General features: G+C 41.2%; 1 protein-coding gene across 1 annotated transcript in view; it reads left to right on the top strand.

The window, feature by feature from the left end:
- The window catches only part of ksr2 (kinase suppressor of ras 2), a 170468-nt gene that overhangs the window by 149699 nt on the left and 4191 nt on the right, over positions 1 to 16578 (top strand). The window contains exons 16-19 of the mRNA XM_050050637.1: positions 610 to 971; positions 6323 to 6419; positions 6510 to 6643; positions 10585 to 10719. Of these exons, the coding sequence (XP_049906594.1) occupies positions 610 to 971; positions 6323 to 6419; positions 6510 to 6643; positions 10585 to 10719 (728 nt within the window). The remainder of the gene's footprint in view (positions 1 to 609; positions 972 to 6322; positions 6420 to 6509; positions 6644 to 10584; positions 10720 to 16578) is intronic.

Genomic DNA, 16578 nt, shown 5'->3' with positions numbered 1-16578 from the left:
TCTCTACGACATACGGGGCATGAGAGATGCCCATTCAAAGTTTGCCATTTCAGTCGGTTGCTATAGCGCCCCCCTTTGGCCAATTGATGTAATATTGCTTCATTCACATCCTCCCATGACCCTCTACCACTGTGCCAAATTTCACATGGATTGACCAAGTCAGTGAGGAGAAAAATGTGGAACAGACACACCCACAGAGTTTTCGTCACTATATAGTAAGATATACCAAGGGATGTTTGAAGAGTTTTCTTTTCATATGATTTCACAGCCATGCAACCCCGGAGTGTAAACTTCAGAAATGAAGATAGAATCATTGCATATGTAGCAATCTACAAAAATAATATGACACCACAAGGCGTTAAAGTCAACAGATAAACAACCATCTTATCTCTGAAACTCCTACTTGGTGTAGAGGAGGTTTTAGCAGATTGTAATCCTCCAGCTGCTGAATGGCTTTTGTCAGAATAAAAGCATCTGACATCTTGGCAGAATATTTGAACACCACCTCTTTGTGTTGGATAAGGGGGCATTTTAATCACCATACTTGCAAATCTGTAAATCCGTGAATTGCAGGCCCACAGCTACCAGTTCAATTCTGCTTTCTCACAGAACGAGGAGGGCAACGACGAGGACTCCGGTGATGAGTTTGAGGAGATGAACCTGTCACTCCTGTCGGCTCGCAACTTCCCGCGCAAGGCCAGCCAGACCAGCATCTTCCTGCAGGAGTGGGACATCCCGTTCGAGCAGCTGGAGATCGGGGAGATGATTGGCAAGGGGCGCTTCGGCAAAGTTTTCCACGGACGCTGGCACGGCGAGGTGGCCATCCGCTTGATCGACATAGAGCGCGACAACGAGGACCAGCTCAAGGCCTTCAAGCGTGAGGTGATGGCCTACCGCAACACTCGCCACGAGAATGTGGTGCTGTTCATGGGGGCCTGCATGAGCCCGCCACACCTGGCAATCATCACCAGGTAAGGAGAAAGACGTGTCAGGTTGTGTTGTAGAGAAAACTGGGGAATCAACTCAGCTGGTGTCATGTCATGGTTACAAGTTTGTCTCACCTCCATTTTCCATGTTGATTGTCGCGACAACCTGGTCCAGCAACAACACACTCAGAAATCAAGCATATTATAATATGCGTACTGGCTTTTTTGAGTATACTCATCCAGTTTTCAAGGGTGGACACACTACATACTCAAAGCCTACTCATGGTATGTAGCATAGAATTGGGACGCAGCTTTAGTTTAAAGCATTTGCTGCACAGCGCACAAAAAAACACATAAAACCATGAGAACAAATATCATATAAAGATGGCAATTAAAGCAAATATAACCATAAAAATGTGACAAAGTTGAGTGTATTTATGAAAAAGCAGTATATTGTGAGTTTAAAGACATTTTATGCTCATTTTCAGTTTCATACTTGTTCTAGTAGAAACCCAAAATACATGTTTACGTGACAGGACACTTCCTGCAGTCACCTGTAATTATATATGTAATGTAAACGTTGCCTGGAGCAGATAACCACACAGACACATCTGCCATGACCGGACATCATCTTGTAGCCAAAGTAGGACACAAAATGTTGGAAAGAGAGCTTTCAGAATAATCTGGAGCCTGAGGTTTTTGCTCAGAGGGAGTGCTTTACGTATGTTTACCTCATAGAATGCAGCAGTATTGATAACTGTGTCCTGTTGCTGTCTAATGAAATGGTAAATATACTGCAGGGATTTATTACAATATACACTATATTGATATAGCTTTGGATATTGGATTTACTTGGATATTTATTTACATTTCATCTATATAGATATATAAAAGATAAATATATAACACCACTGTAGCCTTGAAAAATATCAGTATGCATACAGTATAGAATATTGCAGCCCAGTTAATATGTAAAACTGAAGAGGAGGGAATCTACAGCCGTATGATATGATGCGCAAATGTGCCTTACATTATAAGTGTGGATAAAGCCTAATATTGCAAAAGTTTTTTGGGGCTTTGTGTAAAAAAAAAAGAAAATATCTACATTCAAACATGTTGAATTTATTCTTTCATGATGTCAAAAAATAGCAAGTATTTCCATATTTATAACAGGATATTCCAAACTGAGAGAAAAGGGTAATAAAAACGACTCAATTGCCAGAATAAATGTTGGCATTGTACATTTTTACGTTTTTAAAAATACTGTGATTAATGTGTGGTTGTGTTTAGGCACAAAAATGATGTGGTTATGGTTACGAAAAGTAGTGGCAAAAAAAAAACACCCACTTCTGCTGCAAATGCTAAATGTTAAAAAACAAACAGTTTTGTTGTTTGTTGGTCTTAAACGGTGGTCTGTACTTGGCAGCCATGTTGCCCAGGTTTCACGCCATCCATCATTCCTTCCTCCATGTGATGACAAAGTCCCCTCATGTACATGTAATCTGAGCAGCGTCACTTTAGAAACACTGATATGATGCATATGTACAAATGTAATATGCCTATGGTTTTCAGAAATGTGCAATGCCAGCAATTTATTCTGGCGACTGGATGAAAAATATGTCAACATAATAACTTGGCGTTTTCATTGATAAACTGGACCTCCTCACTCCTCACATGACCATTTGTTCCTCATGTGTTTCTTGCGGATCACTGAGTCTCCTGAAAGTTGATGTCACACCTCCGTTATCTGTGATTTGCTCTGCTTCTGAATTTGGAGCTAGGTACAGTAGCTGTTTGGCCTCCAGAGCTGGTCCTTGTCCCCTGCGACTCAGTTTAGATCAGCCACAGATCTGCCCCCCTCTGGGAAAATGAGTTTGGAGTAGCTGACAATAAGCGTGCGGAGGTTATGATTAGAAGAGGCTGCTAGAACCACCCACACCCACATCGCCTGCTGCATTTGTCTTGACTACAGTGGTTGGAGTGAATTCTCTCACATACGAGAACAACTTTAAGTATTTCACAGATTAGTGTTCCCATTTTTTTGCAGCAAGTATTTTCTTATTTGTAACATGGCTGTGTTCTTGTTAAAGACCATCACAAGGAATACTCTCTTGTTTAATTAATAAGCACAGCCAATAATGTTCAAAAGGAAACTGTTCGGATATTTGCCACCCTCCCACTGTCATCTACACAGGCTGTGAACAAAGAAGAAAAATAAATTACCCCTTTGTGTGTTCTCTTTTCTGTTTTTGTTCGACAGAAAAAAAATCAACTTGTTTTTTGCTTCATTCTCCATTAAAGAGAAGACAGAGAGGCAACGCTGGTTCAGAAAATGATTCAGGAAACAAAGCTAAATGTAAAAATTTGACTCCAGTCGCAATCGCGTTCACTTTGGTCGTAAATATCTTTTAAATAATGAATCGACTGATTATTGAGATGCGTGATTGCCAGCTGAAATTGTCATGAGTGCATCGGAGCTGACAGATGAGCTGGCGGCTTCTCAACAGTGCTCGCTGCTGATTGCTGAAAATAATAGCAAATGTCAGTGCAACAGGTGGCTTTGTTATCCACCAGTACACTGCTTCTGTCATTACACGGTTTGAAAAAAATAAAAGGGAACCAGAACTTCAGTTTCTCATACTCCTGCAGCTGAAAGTGCAACATGACAAACCTGTAAATTAAACCTAAACATGGTTTATTGGTTTATAAGAGAGAGTTTTAGGATGCATTAGTGGAAACATAAAAATTGATTGTTTCATTTGTTACAAGTGACTGTGGATCGATTTCATCAAGCATACAGAACACAGGGTCGTCTGTGATGATACTGCTGGATTTTTATCTATGGATATGGCATAATTACTCACATAGATGGTATTCAGTGTGTCGAGGAGGCCTTATTAGCTTTTCATCAGCTGAGCACAATGAGACGCCTCCTCTGTGTCTTGAGTATGGCTCATACACATCCTGTTTGTCTGAGGTATGTCAGTAATTGTTGTCACACAATGTGTATGTAAAGATGCCGAAGCTATAAGCCACATTTCTGAGTTGCAAAGTGCCCGAGGAAAGAGAGGCACTAAAAATGCAGCCGCTGTCAGGTCAACGTCGGGGATGAATATGCATGAACTGTTGGCTTCAGGTCCTTTGTTGGTCACCTGCGTGGCACAGTCGGGGTAGAGGGCTTCAGGTGTGAGGCAGGGGGTGGCTGTAGAGCTGTCTATTAATACGCCGGTGCGATGGCACCCCTCCAGAAATATGACACCACCTCCACGCATCATGGTGTAACAGGCTCACCCTGGGACTGAGCAGGCCCACGTTCCAGCTCAGAATGATGGCATTTCATCCTCTAATGACATCTCAAACTGCACTAACACTCTGACACAGTCTCACACCTGTGGACTTCAGGGTAAGACTGTGCTTTTAGAAGAAAAACGTGGCGAAAATTATTGGCAGAAATGAAGCAAGTTTGATTATCACCTGTGGAAAGTGTCTGATATTCACAGCAAGGCCCCAGAGCACATCAACTATCAAACTGACATGGTTGGAAGCCAATGTAATTGCAGCACTCCTTGTGTTAAAGGAACAGTGTGTAAGATTTAGGGGGATTTATCAGTGAGGACTGCAGATTGCAACCAGCTAAAACCTTTCCTGGTGAAATTCCTTCACTGTTTGTACAGGAGGTTTTATCTCGGAGCCAAATTATCCACAGAGGTATCTTCCTCTTTAAAACAGATGAGTTGAAATCTCATGTTGGAGACTTGCTGTTAGCCTAGCACCTGCTAATGTTGCTAATCTATTTTCTCAGATAACTTTATGTGTGCTTACCTGGTTTGTTATCCAGAAGTTCAAAAGGTTTTTACCATGAGTGCAGATTATTCGCAGAGGTCTTCTCCTCTCCAAGACAAACGGACCTGGTAATTTAAACCGGTTAAAAAAAGGATAAGGCAGTTTTATTAAAACAATCAGTGTTTTTTCCGACTCTCTCATATAGGGGCTGCCAACTATGGTGGATGATGTGAAAATGCGAATGACCTTATCTAGAATGTGTCTGTTTTGGACTACTGAAAAATCGATCTCCGTAGACGAAGCCTTAATATAAACAGCTGATTCCAAGGTAACGAAAACACAATGATTCTTATTTTTAGGTGATTATACAAGCGGTCAGGATGAGAGTCAGCACCTCCACGTCTGAGGCCATGGTTCTCTGCCGGGAAACTGTGGATTGCCCCCTCCCGGTTGGGAGTGAGTTGTGGCCGCAAGCGAGGGAGTTCAAGTATCTCTGGTTCTTTTTAACGAGTGAGGGTAGAATGAAGCGTGAGATGCATTGGCGGTTTGGTGCGGCATCTGTAGTGATGCGGGTGCTGTGCTGCACCATAGTGGTGAAGAAAGAGCCAAGCAGGAAGGCAAAGCTTTCGATTTACTGGTCCATCTACGTCCCAACCCTCACCTATGATCATGAGCTCTGGGTAGTGACCGAAAGAATGAGATCGTGGATACAAGCGGCCAAATTGAGTTTCCTCCGTGGGGTGGCTGGTCTCAGTCTTAGAGATAGGGTAAGGAGCTCAGACATCCAGAGGGAGCTCAGAGTAGAGCCGCTGCTCCGTCGCGTTGAAAGGTGTCAACTGAGGTGGTTCGGGCATCTGATCAGGGTCCTCCTGGGTGCCTCCCATTGGAGGTGTTCTGGGCACGTCCCACTGGTAGGAGGCCTCGGGCAGACCCAGAACAGGATGAAGGGATTACATATCTTGTCTGGCCTGGGAACGCCTTGGGGTCCCCCAGGAGGAGCTGGAAAGCGTTGCTGGGGAGAGGGATGCCCGGGGTGCTGCCCACGCGACCCGGCCCTGGATAAGCGGCTGAAAATGGATGGATGGATGGATTTAATTTGTATAGGACCTTTCAATAACAAGGCAATCCAAGTGCTTTACATAAGACACATAAAAATGCCCCATAACAAGATATAAAAGAAACACAAAGCAATTTAAAGAAAGACATGAATAAAGAATTTTTTTAAAAGGTCAATTTAAATAGAAAATAAAAACGGAATAAAACAGAATAAACAAAAGAATCTGAATGGTAGTGCAGTAACGGTGCATTGGAAGATATGAATATATAGTCAGTTAAGTAAAGTGTGAGTGGGAGAAGAGTGGGCTCATTTTTTAATTCATTGTGGCCCGTAACAGATGGTTAACTGTTGGAGAACAGGGGCACTTTGATTTGAGAATTTTGAGAAATTCATTACACAAACTTACCTTGTATTAGACCAACATTGTAATATCAGCCCAGTGTGGTTAGTGGGAGGGTGGGCACTCATGTCCTGAAGTGTTTTTCAGATGTTTTGAAGTAAATAAAATGGTTACATAAGTCCACACGGTAACTCAAAATCTTTTCCTCGCTCTCAGCTTGTGTAAAGGCAGGACACTTTATTCTGTGGTGCGGGATGCCAAGGTTGTCCTGGACGTTAACAAGACCAGGCAGATCGCACAAGAGATGGTCAAGGTAAAACAACTCAACACTGATTCACCAGAACACTTCTGCAGCGCACATCATATTACAGAAAAAGTCACATCTCTGTCTCTCTGTCCTCAGGGGATGGGCTACCTCCACGCTAAGGGGATCTTACACAAAGACATGAAGTCCAAGAACGTGTTTTATGACAACGGCAAAGTCGTAATCACCGACTTTGGACTCTTCACCATATCTGGGGTTTTGCAGGCTGGCAGGTAATTATATTCGGTACACATCCAAGACAGGAGCACTTTTTTTCGGCATGTGCGATGCAGGAATTTGCATCGGAGACGGACTGACATTATTATAACAGTATTGACACATGGTGCAACAAAACACTGAGTGGAAGTTAATAGTTTACATATTCACAAAAAGACAGTGTCAGTAATGATATTCTTTGACAACAGCCAGCTTTTACATATTTTAAAGCCAGTGAGTAATGCTATGTTTATTCAAGAATTACCATAAAAACAGGACTACTCATCAGTAGTCTGAACATACAATATTTGAAGTAATACAAACAAGCTTTTTTTCATTTATTTTAACAAATGTTTTAATGCATATCTGCACTTATCAAGGGTTGTTACCAGCCCCTATTTCTCCTGTTGCTTTCAAAGCACCACAACTATGAGAGCCACATCTATGCTAACCTAACCTACAAGAGTGATCATTTACCCTTAACGGGTGTAGATCAAGTGAAAACTGTCCATCTTCACCGCTACCAAGGGAGAAATTACTTCCTAACTGCTGAAAGACACAGTGTTAAAGAGCAGCATTCAAAGGAAAAAGAAAGAGTAACCAGGTCAAGGATGAGCAGAGGTTCAGTAGTGGCTGGATAAAACTGACAGTACAGATGGAACAAGCACAGATGTCATACAAAGAGTGTGCAGTGGTTAACGATCAAAACGCCATAAATTGATTCTTGCCTCTCTAACAAATAGAGCAGATTTTCTTTCATTTACCGTGTCATAACCTGAAAATACATATATTGTATCCGCCTGAGATTGACCTCAGAAGGCCAAGACTTTCATTAACCCTCCAGAAACTGTTTGTCGGCAGTGAAAGAGAGACCAGGGAGAGCAGCAAAGTGAGCCGTCTGAATACGCCTACAACTGCAGGTCCAGCAGGGGCAGTTCACCTCAAAACCAAAAATACATTTTTTTTTTCCTCTCACCTATTTATTTATTTATTTATTTATTTATCGAGCTAGATTGTTTTGGTGTGTTTATTTATTTATTTATCGAGCTAGATTGTTTTGGTGTGAGTTGTAAGTTGCAGAGTGTTGGAGATATTAGCTGTAGAGTAATGTTGTCACGGTACCAAAATTGGGACCCACGGTACGATACCAGTGAAAGTATCATGGTTCTGAGTAGTATCACAATACCACAGCAAAAATTAGGCAGATGTGCCTTTTGTCATTTATATATATTTATATACAGATAAATCACTTTTCTATAATACATCAATGGTATTTCAATGGAATAAATTACTTATTGACTTATTCATACTTCAAAAACAGCATCAATAAGTGATTAACATAGGGGGGGTCGAAATAAAATAAATAAATAAAATAAAAATCAACCAAAAATCAACCAGCCACCCTCCTCCCCTGACAATAAAGAACAGTCCCCTCAGTGCGGTGAGGTTTGTGGACCGTTGCCTGCCACAAAGAGAGAAATGTGAACGGCTCGTTTCTCCTCTGACACGTCACATACCTGTGTGCCGCCACGGCTCGGCTGTTCAGGTACTACTAGGCAGTCGTGACACCAACAAAAGGAAGTTATTGGACCTGCAGCCGGGCTTCTCGGTCGCCGGTAACCTGTTATCTTGCGCCACAGAGCACTATGGCCGCCGTATTTCTGTGACCCCCGTTCAACCCACAATCGCCTTTCGTTTCTGCTGCTGGTTGAAATCTGTACTCGCACAGCATGCTCCTGAATGATTTCTTTTGCTTGCACAAAACTATTTTTAGTCGCAAATGCAAGTAAAATGCTCGCACCATAGAGAACAAATCACTGTAGCATATATAAACAAATCTAGCCTACAAGTAAAAAGAAAGAAATAATAACTTTCACTGCTTAAAGATACTCAGTAGCTCAGCTCATACCTGAAATGTCACTGCAGCAGCATATTGAGTGCCAGGTGGCCAGCGCACGCCGTTATTGGACGGTGCATGGACACTCACCCTCTTACAGTTGGATTTGAACTTATCCCACAGTAGTGGTATGGTGAAGTACGGTACTCCAACATTATGGTATCATATGTACCGTCGTGTTTTATTACCGTGGTCTACCGTTGGTACCAGTATACCCTGCAACACTACTGTAGAGATGTCTGCTTTGTCTCGAATATAATGGAACTAGAGGGCACTCGACTTCTCGCCTTGTGGTGCTCAAAGCAAAAAGAAAGAAAAATTTGATAAACTCAACATCAATGTCTCCTTCCAGAAATCATGACCCGGTTACCCAAGATAATCCACAGACCTTATTGTAATCAGTTTCATGTAGGAACAATTTTCTTCCTACCAAACTACACCCGCCGACTGAATCACCTTGCAGAAGGAAAGGTGCATCTACTTATGGACAAGAGACTCATGCTCGTGACAGCATGAGATGTTAACATCAACAGCGTCCTCCTTGACACCATTTAGCTCGCTAAATGGGTCATGATTTCTGGAAAGAGACATTGCTGTTGAGTTTTTCAGATGTATTTGTTGATGCTTTGAGCACCACAAGCTGAGTGCCATCTACTTCCATCATATTGGAGAGAAGGCAGATATCTCTAAAGCCGATATCTCCAATACTCTGCAACTCACACCAAAACAATTTTCATGTATAAATAGCACTACAGGTAAGAGGAACGATATGTATGTTTAAATGAGGGATGAAATGTGCCTGTTTTTTTAATATATTTACCACATATAATGAGTTGAATCAGTCCTAAATGTTACACTGTGAATGATACATTTGAAGTGAGGCTATTAAATTATACAGTTATTCCTCAGGTGAAGGAGTGTGAGGGTAGGATGGTGGGGGAGCTAAAATTATGCACAATTTTACAGTCCACTTATATTTGAATAGTCTTTATGGACTAATCTACATATCCTACACTACATTTTCATGTGTTTACTGTCACTATATTGTTCATTGTCCCTCGTTTTAAAGGAATAGATCAGCATTCTGAGTAATAGTCTTATTTGATTTATTGCAGAGATTTAAGTGATAAGATCAACAACACTGTCTTACCTGATTATTAACTACAGAGCTAAAGCCAGAAGTGTGTTACCTTAGCTAGCATAAAGACCCGAAACAGAAGGAAGCAGCCAGCCTGGCCAAAGGTTAATGATCCACATATCAGCATCTCAGAAGCTCACTAATTAGCACACTGTAATTTGTTTGTTAAATCCGAGTTATTTACCTGGTAACGTCTCTATGGCAACAAGACTCTGGGAGGTCAGTGCAAGAATCAAGTCAAGGGTTTGATATACAGGGAAAGAGACACAAGCTTGTCAGAACACCTGCTTTTTAATTTACTGTATAGGTTTATTTTTTCTGTTTATTTAGGTTCCTGAAATAATAAGGTAGTAATGCACTTGTCAACATGTGCGTTTGTTCAGAGATAACACTTTTAGATCATTAATGTCTAATAAACATGATGCAATTTATTTCTGCTGTGGCCATTCATGCACGGAGGCACACTTTGGTGAACCAGGCTAAATATTCTCTGTATGAATTCAAATGTATTAATAGTATATTTTTGCGTGTAGGCTGGCGCATTCATGTATCCTCGTGCATGTGTACAGTACCCTTCAATCCCAGCCCCACAAAATAGGGCTTCCCTAAAAGCCATGGTGTTCAAACACTGCATAAGTCCCAGTAGGACCAAATCATAATTTTTACGTTTCTATTTGTGTGCAGATAAACAAGTGAGTTTGATGTTGTTACAGAAAATGGTTAGAAATTGCAAGAGGCTGCAAACGTAAAGCGCACACACTTTTTCGAAACAGTTATTGAGAAGCAGCATCGTCGCCTTGTCTTATTATGACGATCTGCAATGACAATGCAGCACTATTAACATCACTAATGACTTGGCAGCGTGATGCAGCAGATCAGTAAGCCCTGACAAGTCTCCATCTCCACGTTTCCTCGCTCTGCAGCCGGAGAGAAGACAAACTGAGGATCCCCAACGGCTGGCTGTGTCACCTGGCCCCAGAAATAATCCAGCAGCTCTCTCCGGACACAGAGGAGGACAAGCTTCCCTTCTCCAAACAGTCAGATGTCTTTGCTTTTGGGTAAGTATCGTCCTAACTGCCCTCCTGTTTATTTGTCCAGACAGCACCAGTCCTGCTGTTGACAGAGCGGGTTTACAAAGCCCATAATACGTGTGTGATTTCAATACATTCGTACTTTTACAGAGCAGTGTCCCTAAAACTCCACATCACATGACAAAGAGGCAACTCTCATTAACAGGTTTCAGATCTCATTATAGATACAGAGTTTCACTGCTTACCGTACAAAGACGAAGACAAAGTATTAATCTGTGATTTCCTAAATGACAATTTTGCTTCTGTTATTACAGACTTTAGATATCCAACTTCTAACCATTTAATGAGAGCAGGATTAAAAAATTTAAAACTTAATTGCTTAAAAAATGATCTGATTTTGACATCGACCCCACTTGGTCCCATATACCTGATTATGGGGAAGATATTCTAGACAGATATTCTCAGGCACAGTGAAGACCCCTGACTTGGCACATATCCTCTGTGAATGGACCTTTGGTTATGATGGCGCTGGAAAAGGAAATGCACAAATAAGCAGTGACAGCTGGAGGGTAGCGAGATACTGCAGGAGCTGATTGGAGTAGTTAGAGAGCACACTAATTCATGATTGGTTCCCCCGTGTGGGTGGGAGAGAAGGTTTGGAAGGTTTTGTGACGGAAAACCAAGAGAGAGTTACCTTCTTGAATTTTAAACTGATTAGATAATTGCAGGAAGTGGGAAAAATGTGTGAATGTTGAGGAGCCAAGAGACGTCAACTAATTGATTAGGCAGGAGGAGTGAATCTAAGAGTGGAGGAGGAAGATTTACGCATGAAGCTGTTTCTGATGTGCCAAACTTCATCTCATGGAAGCTCTTGCATTTGGGTCTCCAAACATCTGGTGTTTGGTGGAGTGTTTACCAGGTGACTGTCTCAGCTGCAGGAGGTGGCAGGAATAATTCAACATTCATCAACAGAGGAACATAACAATGGCCAACATCTCCCGAGTCACAAACATTCAAACACAAAACTACATAAATTTAGCAAAAATAGTAAAGATCTGTTGAGCAAGCGACTGCAAAGAAAGTGTTTTTTTCTGCTGATGGATGGGTAGTCTAAATTTTTTAGGTTGATGTGTTGGGTGTTAATGATTCAACATTTCTGTCATGATCCTGGGTTTTTGTTTATATCCTGTTATCCTATGTGTTTTGGAGTTTTCTGTTTGTGTGTCTTGTTTCATGTTTTTTATTCATGTTTAATCTGCTTCCTGTTTTATTTTGTAGATTCTCTCCTCATGTGTCGTGTCTGGTTTTACTTCCTGTCTTTGTGTGTTTTCCCGCCTGTTTTCTGTCACACCTGTCTCGTTAGTCCTTCCCTGTTCCCAGAGTCTTCCCTTCACACCTGTTGTGTATTAGTCTTGTTTGCTCCACCCTTGTTGTTCCCAATCCCAGTTTCCCTCCTTTTGCCCATATCCTCCTATTCTATCTGTGTCTTGTTCTTGTGATTAGTTTTCTGTGTATATATATATGTATACCTGTGTTTCCCTTTGTTCCTTGTCAGTTCGTCCACCATTCATCCCTGTGCTCATCCCCATGTTCTTGCTCTGTTTCGAACTCTGGTGTTCTGTTTGGATTTGTTTTTTCCTGAGTTCATCATATTATCCCATTTGGTTTTCAGTTTAGTTTTTGTTCTGCTTTTATTTGGACTTTCAGTTACCTGCTTGCTCCGGATTTTTTTAGAGTAGTGTGGACACAGAAATCCATTCATACGTCACCTTCATACGTGGCCCTCAACTGAATACATACCTGATCAACGGCCATGAGGATGGTTATATCAGAATATGTCATGTGTGTTTTCCCCATATAGCCATGGGTTTTACACATCGTAATTCAGGCACAAATCACTCACCATATAGTGTCTAGGTGGACCGTTAAAACGACTGCCAGACACTTTCTGATGGGGAAAGCCTGCGCACATTTCAAGTCCTGCCATGACAGTAGCTATGTTTCTATCCAAAAGTGATTCGAATCATTGGGAAATGCGCATTAAAAGAAATACGAATCCTGTGTGTTTCCATTAAATGTACGGACTTTGGTGAAAACTACAAACTCACGCGAGTTTTCCGCAGAACGGGAAACAAAACAAGTCTCGCATTCTTCTTCTTCTACGTTTTCTGGCGGTTGGCAACCAGCTTGTAAATGCATTACCGCCTTCCCGACCCGGAGTGTGGATATCACCATGGAGAGAGGTGCGCTACGTCAGACTTAATTCGAACATAACTGTTTCCATCCTCCGTTTTGCGAATCAACATTTTTTCGAATCAACCAAAACCCGGCTAAAGCGAGCGTATTTTAGTTTGTGCGAATCAGGGGATTTTAATTCGAATTTTGGCGTTTCCATCATAATTTTCCGATGCGATACTTCTCGATACGCATCTAAACAGGCTGATGGGAACATGGCTACTGTTGTCATGAGACGCCATCAGAGATATTCAATTGTAGCCCTGGACATCCTAAAGTTTTTAAGGAACTGTTTTTCCGTAAAACCCTCCACATCACAGCCCCACCACTCCCGACTCCTCTCCCACACCTCTCTCTTCACAGAACTACCAGCAACAGCTGCTAATAGAACTGCAGCTATGGCTTTTGTGTTCCTTCATCTTCTCACCGTCATCCTTAACATACGATAAATTGACATCTGACCTTTGCTAGATGAATGGCTAGTTGCACCGCTATGTCCCTTTTATTTTCCAAATGCCTGTCTCGCAAATGTGACGTGTTTTGTTGTTGTTCCCCCGTGCATGTTTGTGACATTATTGATTGCATGTAAGGCATTTCAGGGCAGATATCTGTTCACACTGATGTCAGATACGTGTCACTTCAAACATGAACGTAAACAGTCTAGAAGGTAAGATCAGATTGAGCTGTAAGACCTGTAAATGCTGTGAATTTAGCCACAATCTTACAGCAGCTCCCACCTTCACTTTATTCTGCATCATACAGAAAGAAGAACAGTGACAGTGACAGCTTGTGGTTTAAAAATAAAGAATAGCTGGAATATTTGGGAAAAGAAAGCATCATTTTGGTATGTGTGACCAAATTGTCGAAAGTGATAATTCCGTTTCCGCTGTCGTGCACTTCGGTGGCTGTGATGTGGAAATTTTTCCATTAACAGTTTATATTACCAGTGCAATGTTAGTCATCAATAGCAAAATGAACTGTATCAATCAATAGTGTTTTAATACACTATTATTATCACTACTATTATTCACACTGGGTAGAGCCTTACTCTTTTTTTTAATTATAAAAAAGAACAATAATCAACCCCCTCCCCATTACTGTGACTTTCATACAGTCTCAAAGAGCGGACGTATTACTGCAGTTTCACCAGGTGGTTGGTAACCTTTATTTTGTTGCAGTCTTACGTCAGTAATGTCTCATTTTTCAGCAAAATTATACCTTTGATTCCATGTGGACTTCGCAGTAACTCCATCTTGATTGGCTTTCAACTGCACTGACGTCCTTTCTGCTTTGAAGTAGAACCAGACGTGAAGGCTCTGATATTCCCACCAGCTTTGTTTAGAGTACAGGTACATACTGTATATCTCTTGGGAAACTCAATTTCTGGCCAGTGGCCACAGGACAGGCTGTAATGTGTCTTTAATGTCATACGGATCATCATTGATTCTGATGGCCTTTACATTTTCATGATTGAAGTTTTATGTCTTTGGTTTTGAAGCTCATTCACAGCAGCCTGGAGGAGAGATACATACTGTACATATATAAGCCAGATCATTACAGGAATAGTTTGACATTTTGGGAAATACAGGAAATATTCTCTGGATATTAGAATCAGATGAGAAGATAGATACCGTTCTCAATTCTGTGCACTAAATATGAAGCTACAGCAAGCAGCAGGTTAGCTTAGGTTAGGAAAAGGACTTGAAACTTAGGGAAACAGCTGGTCTACCAGCTCCTATAAAGATCAATAATGCACACAATATATCAAGTGTAAGAGCATCAAGTTGCAGTCTCATTGAAGGTTCTGTGCTGGACCATTTTTTCACCAAGAGCAGTAAGTCTTCAAGTCCTGTTGTCACTGTCAGTGTGGGCAAACAAGATTTATTGTAGAGATACAATGGATACTGGATACAAACCCAGGGTTCATCAACTCAAAGTAACACTGTTTCTAAATATAATCCAGGCAGTGATTACATTCTCACTAGGACTGCCCCAGGCCAAGAATTTTCCTGGTCAACCAGTAGTCTTCATTTAGTCAACTTGTCGCCTGCATGTTTATGATATAAATGTAATCATGAAGGTGTGAGAAAGAATAGTATCAGTAACATTGTTAACACTGTGCTACATTACAGAGAAATACAAAACCGTACTAATGAACCTTCATTAATATAGGCCTATATTTTATCTACAAGTGCACATCACACACTGAGCGAGCCGCCTGTTAATGACGCTGTGGGCTAATGGGCATGTAGCTACTTCCATGTTTCAGATGATACGTCATGTTTGTAGTCGACCAATGAAGATGAGTTTACATATCACCTTGGGTTCGTCCTTCACCTTCTCAAAATGATCCCACACTTTATATTAGGGGCTGTACACATGCCGTGTCTTTAACTGCCTGGAAAACGGGGGTCATGTGCCAGGTGCTACTCTTGTGCCTTTTTTATGTGCCAGGTTACAAGAGTTTATAAGTGTGTAGACCTATCATCCGTGGGACAGATGTAAAGCTCTGGGTAGCCCTGCACTAACACGATCAATGTTTCCGTATTAATCAGACTGAATATTTACAGAAGAAGGGAAATATATCTGTCGGTTGTGATTGGTTTGTAACATGACTCCTATCTGACTGCTGAGCGTGGCCACTTCCTGTGTCTTTAAATTAAATTCCCACATGGTCCAGTCATATAGGTTTTGATTTATTTTTACAAGGTGAAGCTCCTTGCCACATAATGACCTATCTGGTTAACTATTACTACTAAGCTAAGATAAACAGCTGCTGATTATAGCTTTATATTTAACATACAGACATCAGAGTGGTGTAAACCTTCTCATCAAACTCTCGGCAAGACACTGAATAAGTTACAGTGGATAAAATGTCAAACTATTCTTTTCATTGTTGCAGGGTTGAGCATCACCTTAAAAGACTGTTCTTTGTCTTCTTTGGTTGGATAGTTAGGGGGAAAGTATAGTGCATTAAGACTAGAGTCTGGATTTTAAAGGCTTCTGTTTGATACATTAGAGGGCTGTATAGACAGTGTTAGAAAATGCAAACATCCATGCTGGATTTTTCTCAGTGCAACATGAGGCTTGCATGATGAGTCACCCCATGTGTAGGTTACTCTACAGGTGCACCTAATCAATCAAATAGGGCTTGACTGAACACACGTGAAACCAATTGCCAGCAGGTCAAGTAAATAACACTGACACTGTGTCAGACACATACTGATATCCAGACTCTGAATCTCTTGTTTGTTCTCTGGAATAAACTCTTCTTTAACACACACAGGAAAATGCATTGCAGAAAAAGATGTATTTTACAGTAGTTATTGATATTAGATAGTAGAGATAAGAGTGCATAGTACAGTGCATTAATAGGACCAGCTTGGCTCAACAAATCCTCTTATTCTTGCATTTAGGTGGTCACAAATTTCTTATAATTTTTTGCAGAACTGCAAAATGCACCTGCTTATCTTAATTGTTTTGTCAAAATAATGTGATATGTGACCAATTTTGGCCCAAATCACCTCTTTGCCTCCCGTAGTTATTCCACACAGATTGCTTTTCTTAGTGTCACTCTGGTTTCTCAAATCAAGGTGTCCTCCCTCTCCGCCTCTAAAGTCCAATTTAAAATTTGTCCCTAAGTTGATTAAA

Source organism: Epinephelus moara, chromosome 8 (genome assembly GCF_006386435.1).
Source record: "Epinephelus moara isolate mb chromosome 8, YSFRI_EMoa_1.0, whole genome shotgun sequence".
Lineage (NCBI taxonomy): Eukaryota > Metazoa > Chordata > Actinopteri > Perciformes > Serranidae > Epinephelus > Epinephelus moara.
This window is presented reverse-complemented; position numbering and strand designations above follow the sequence as displayed.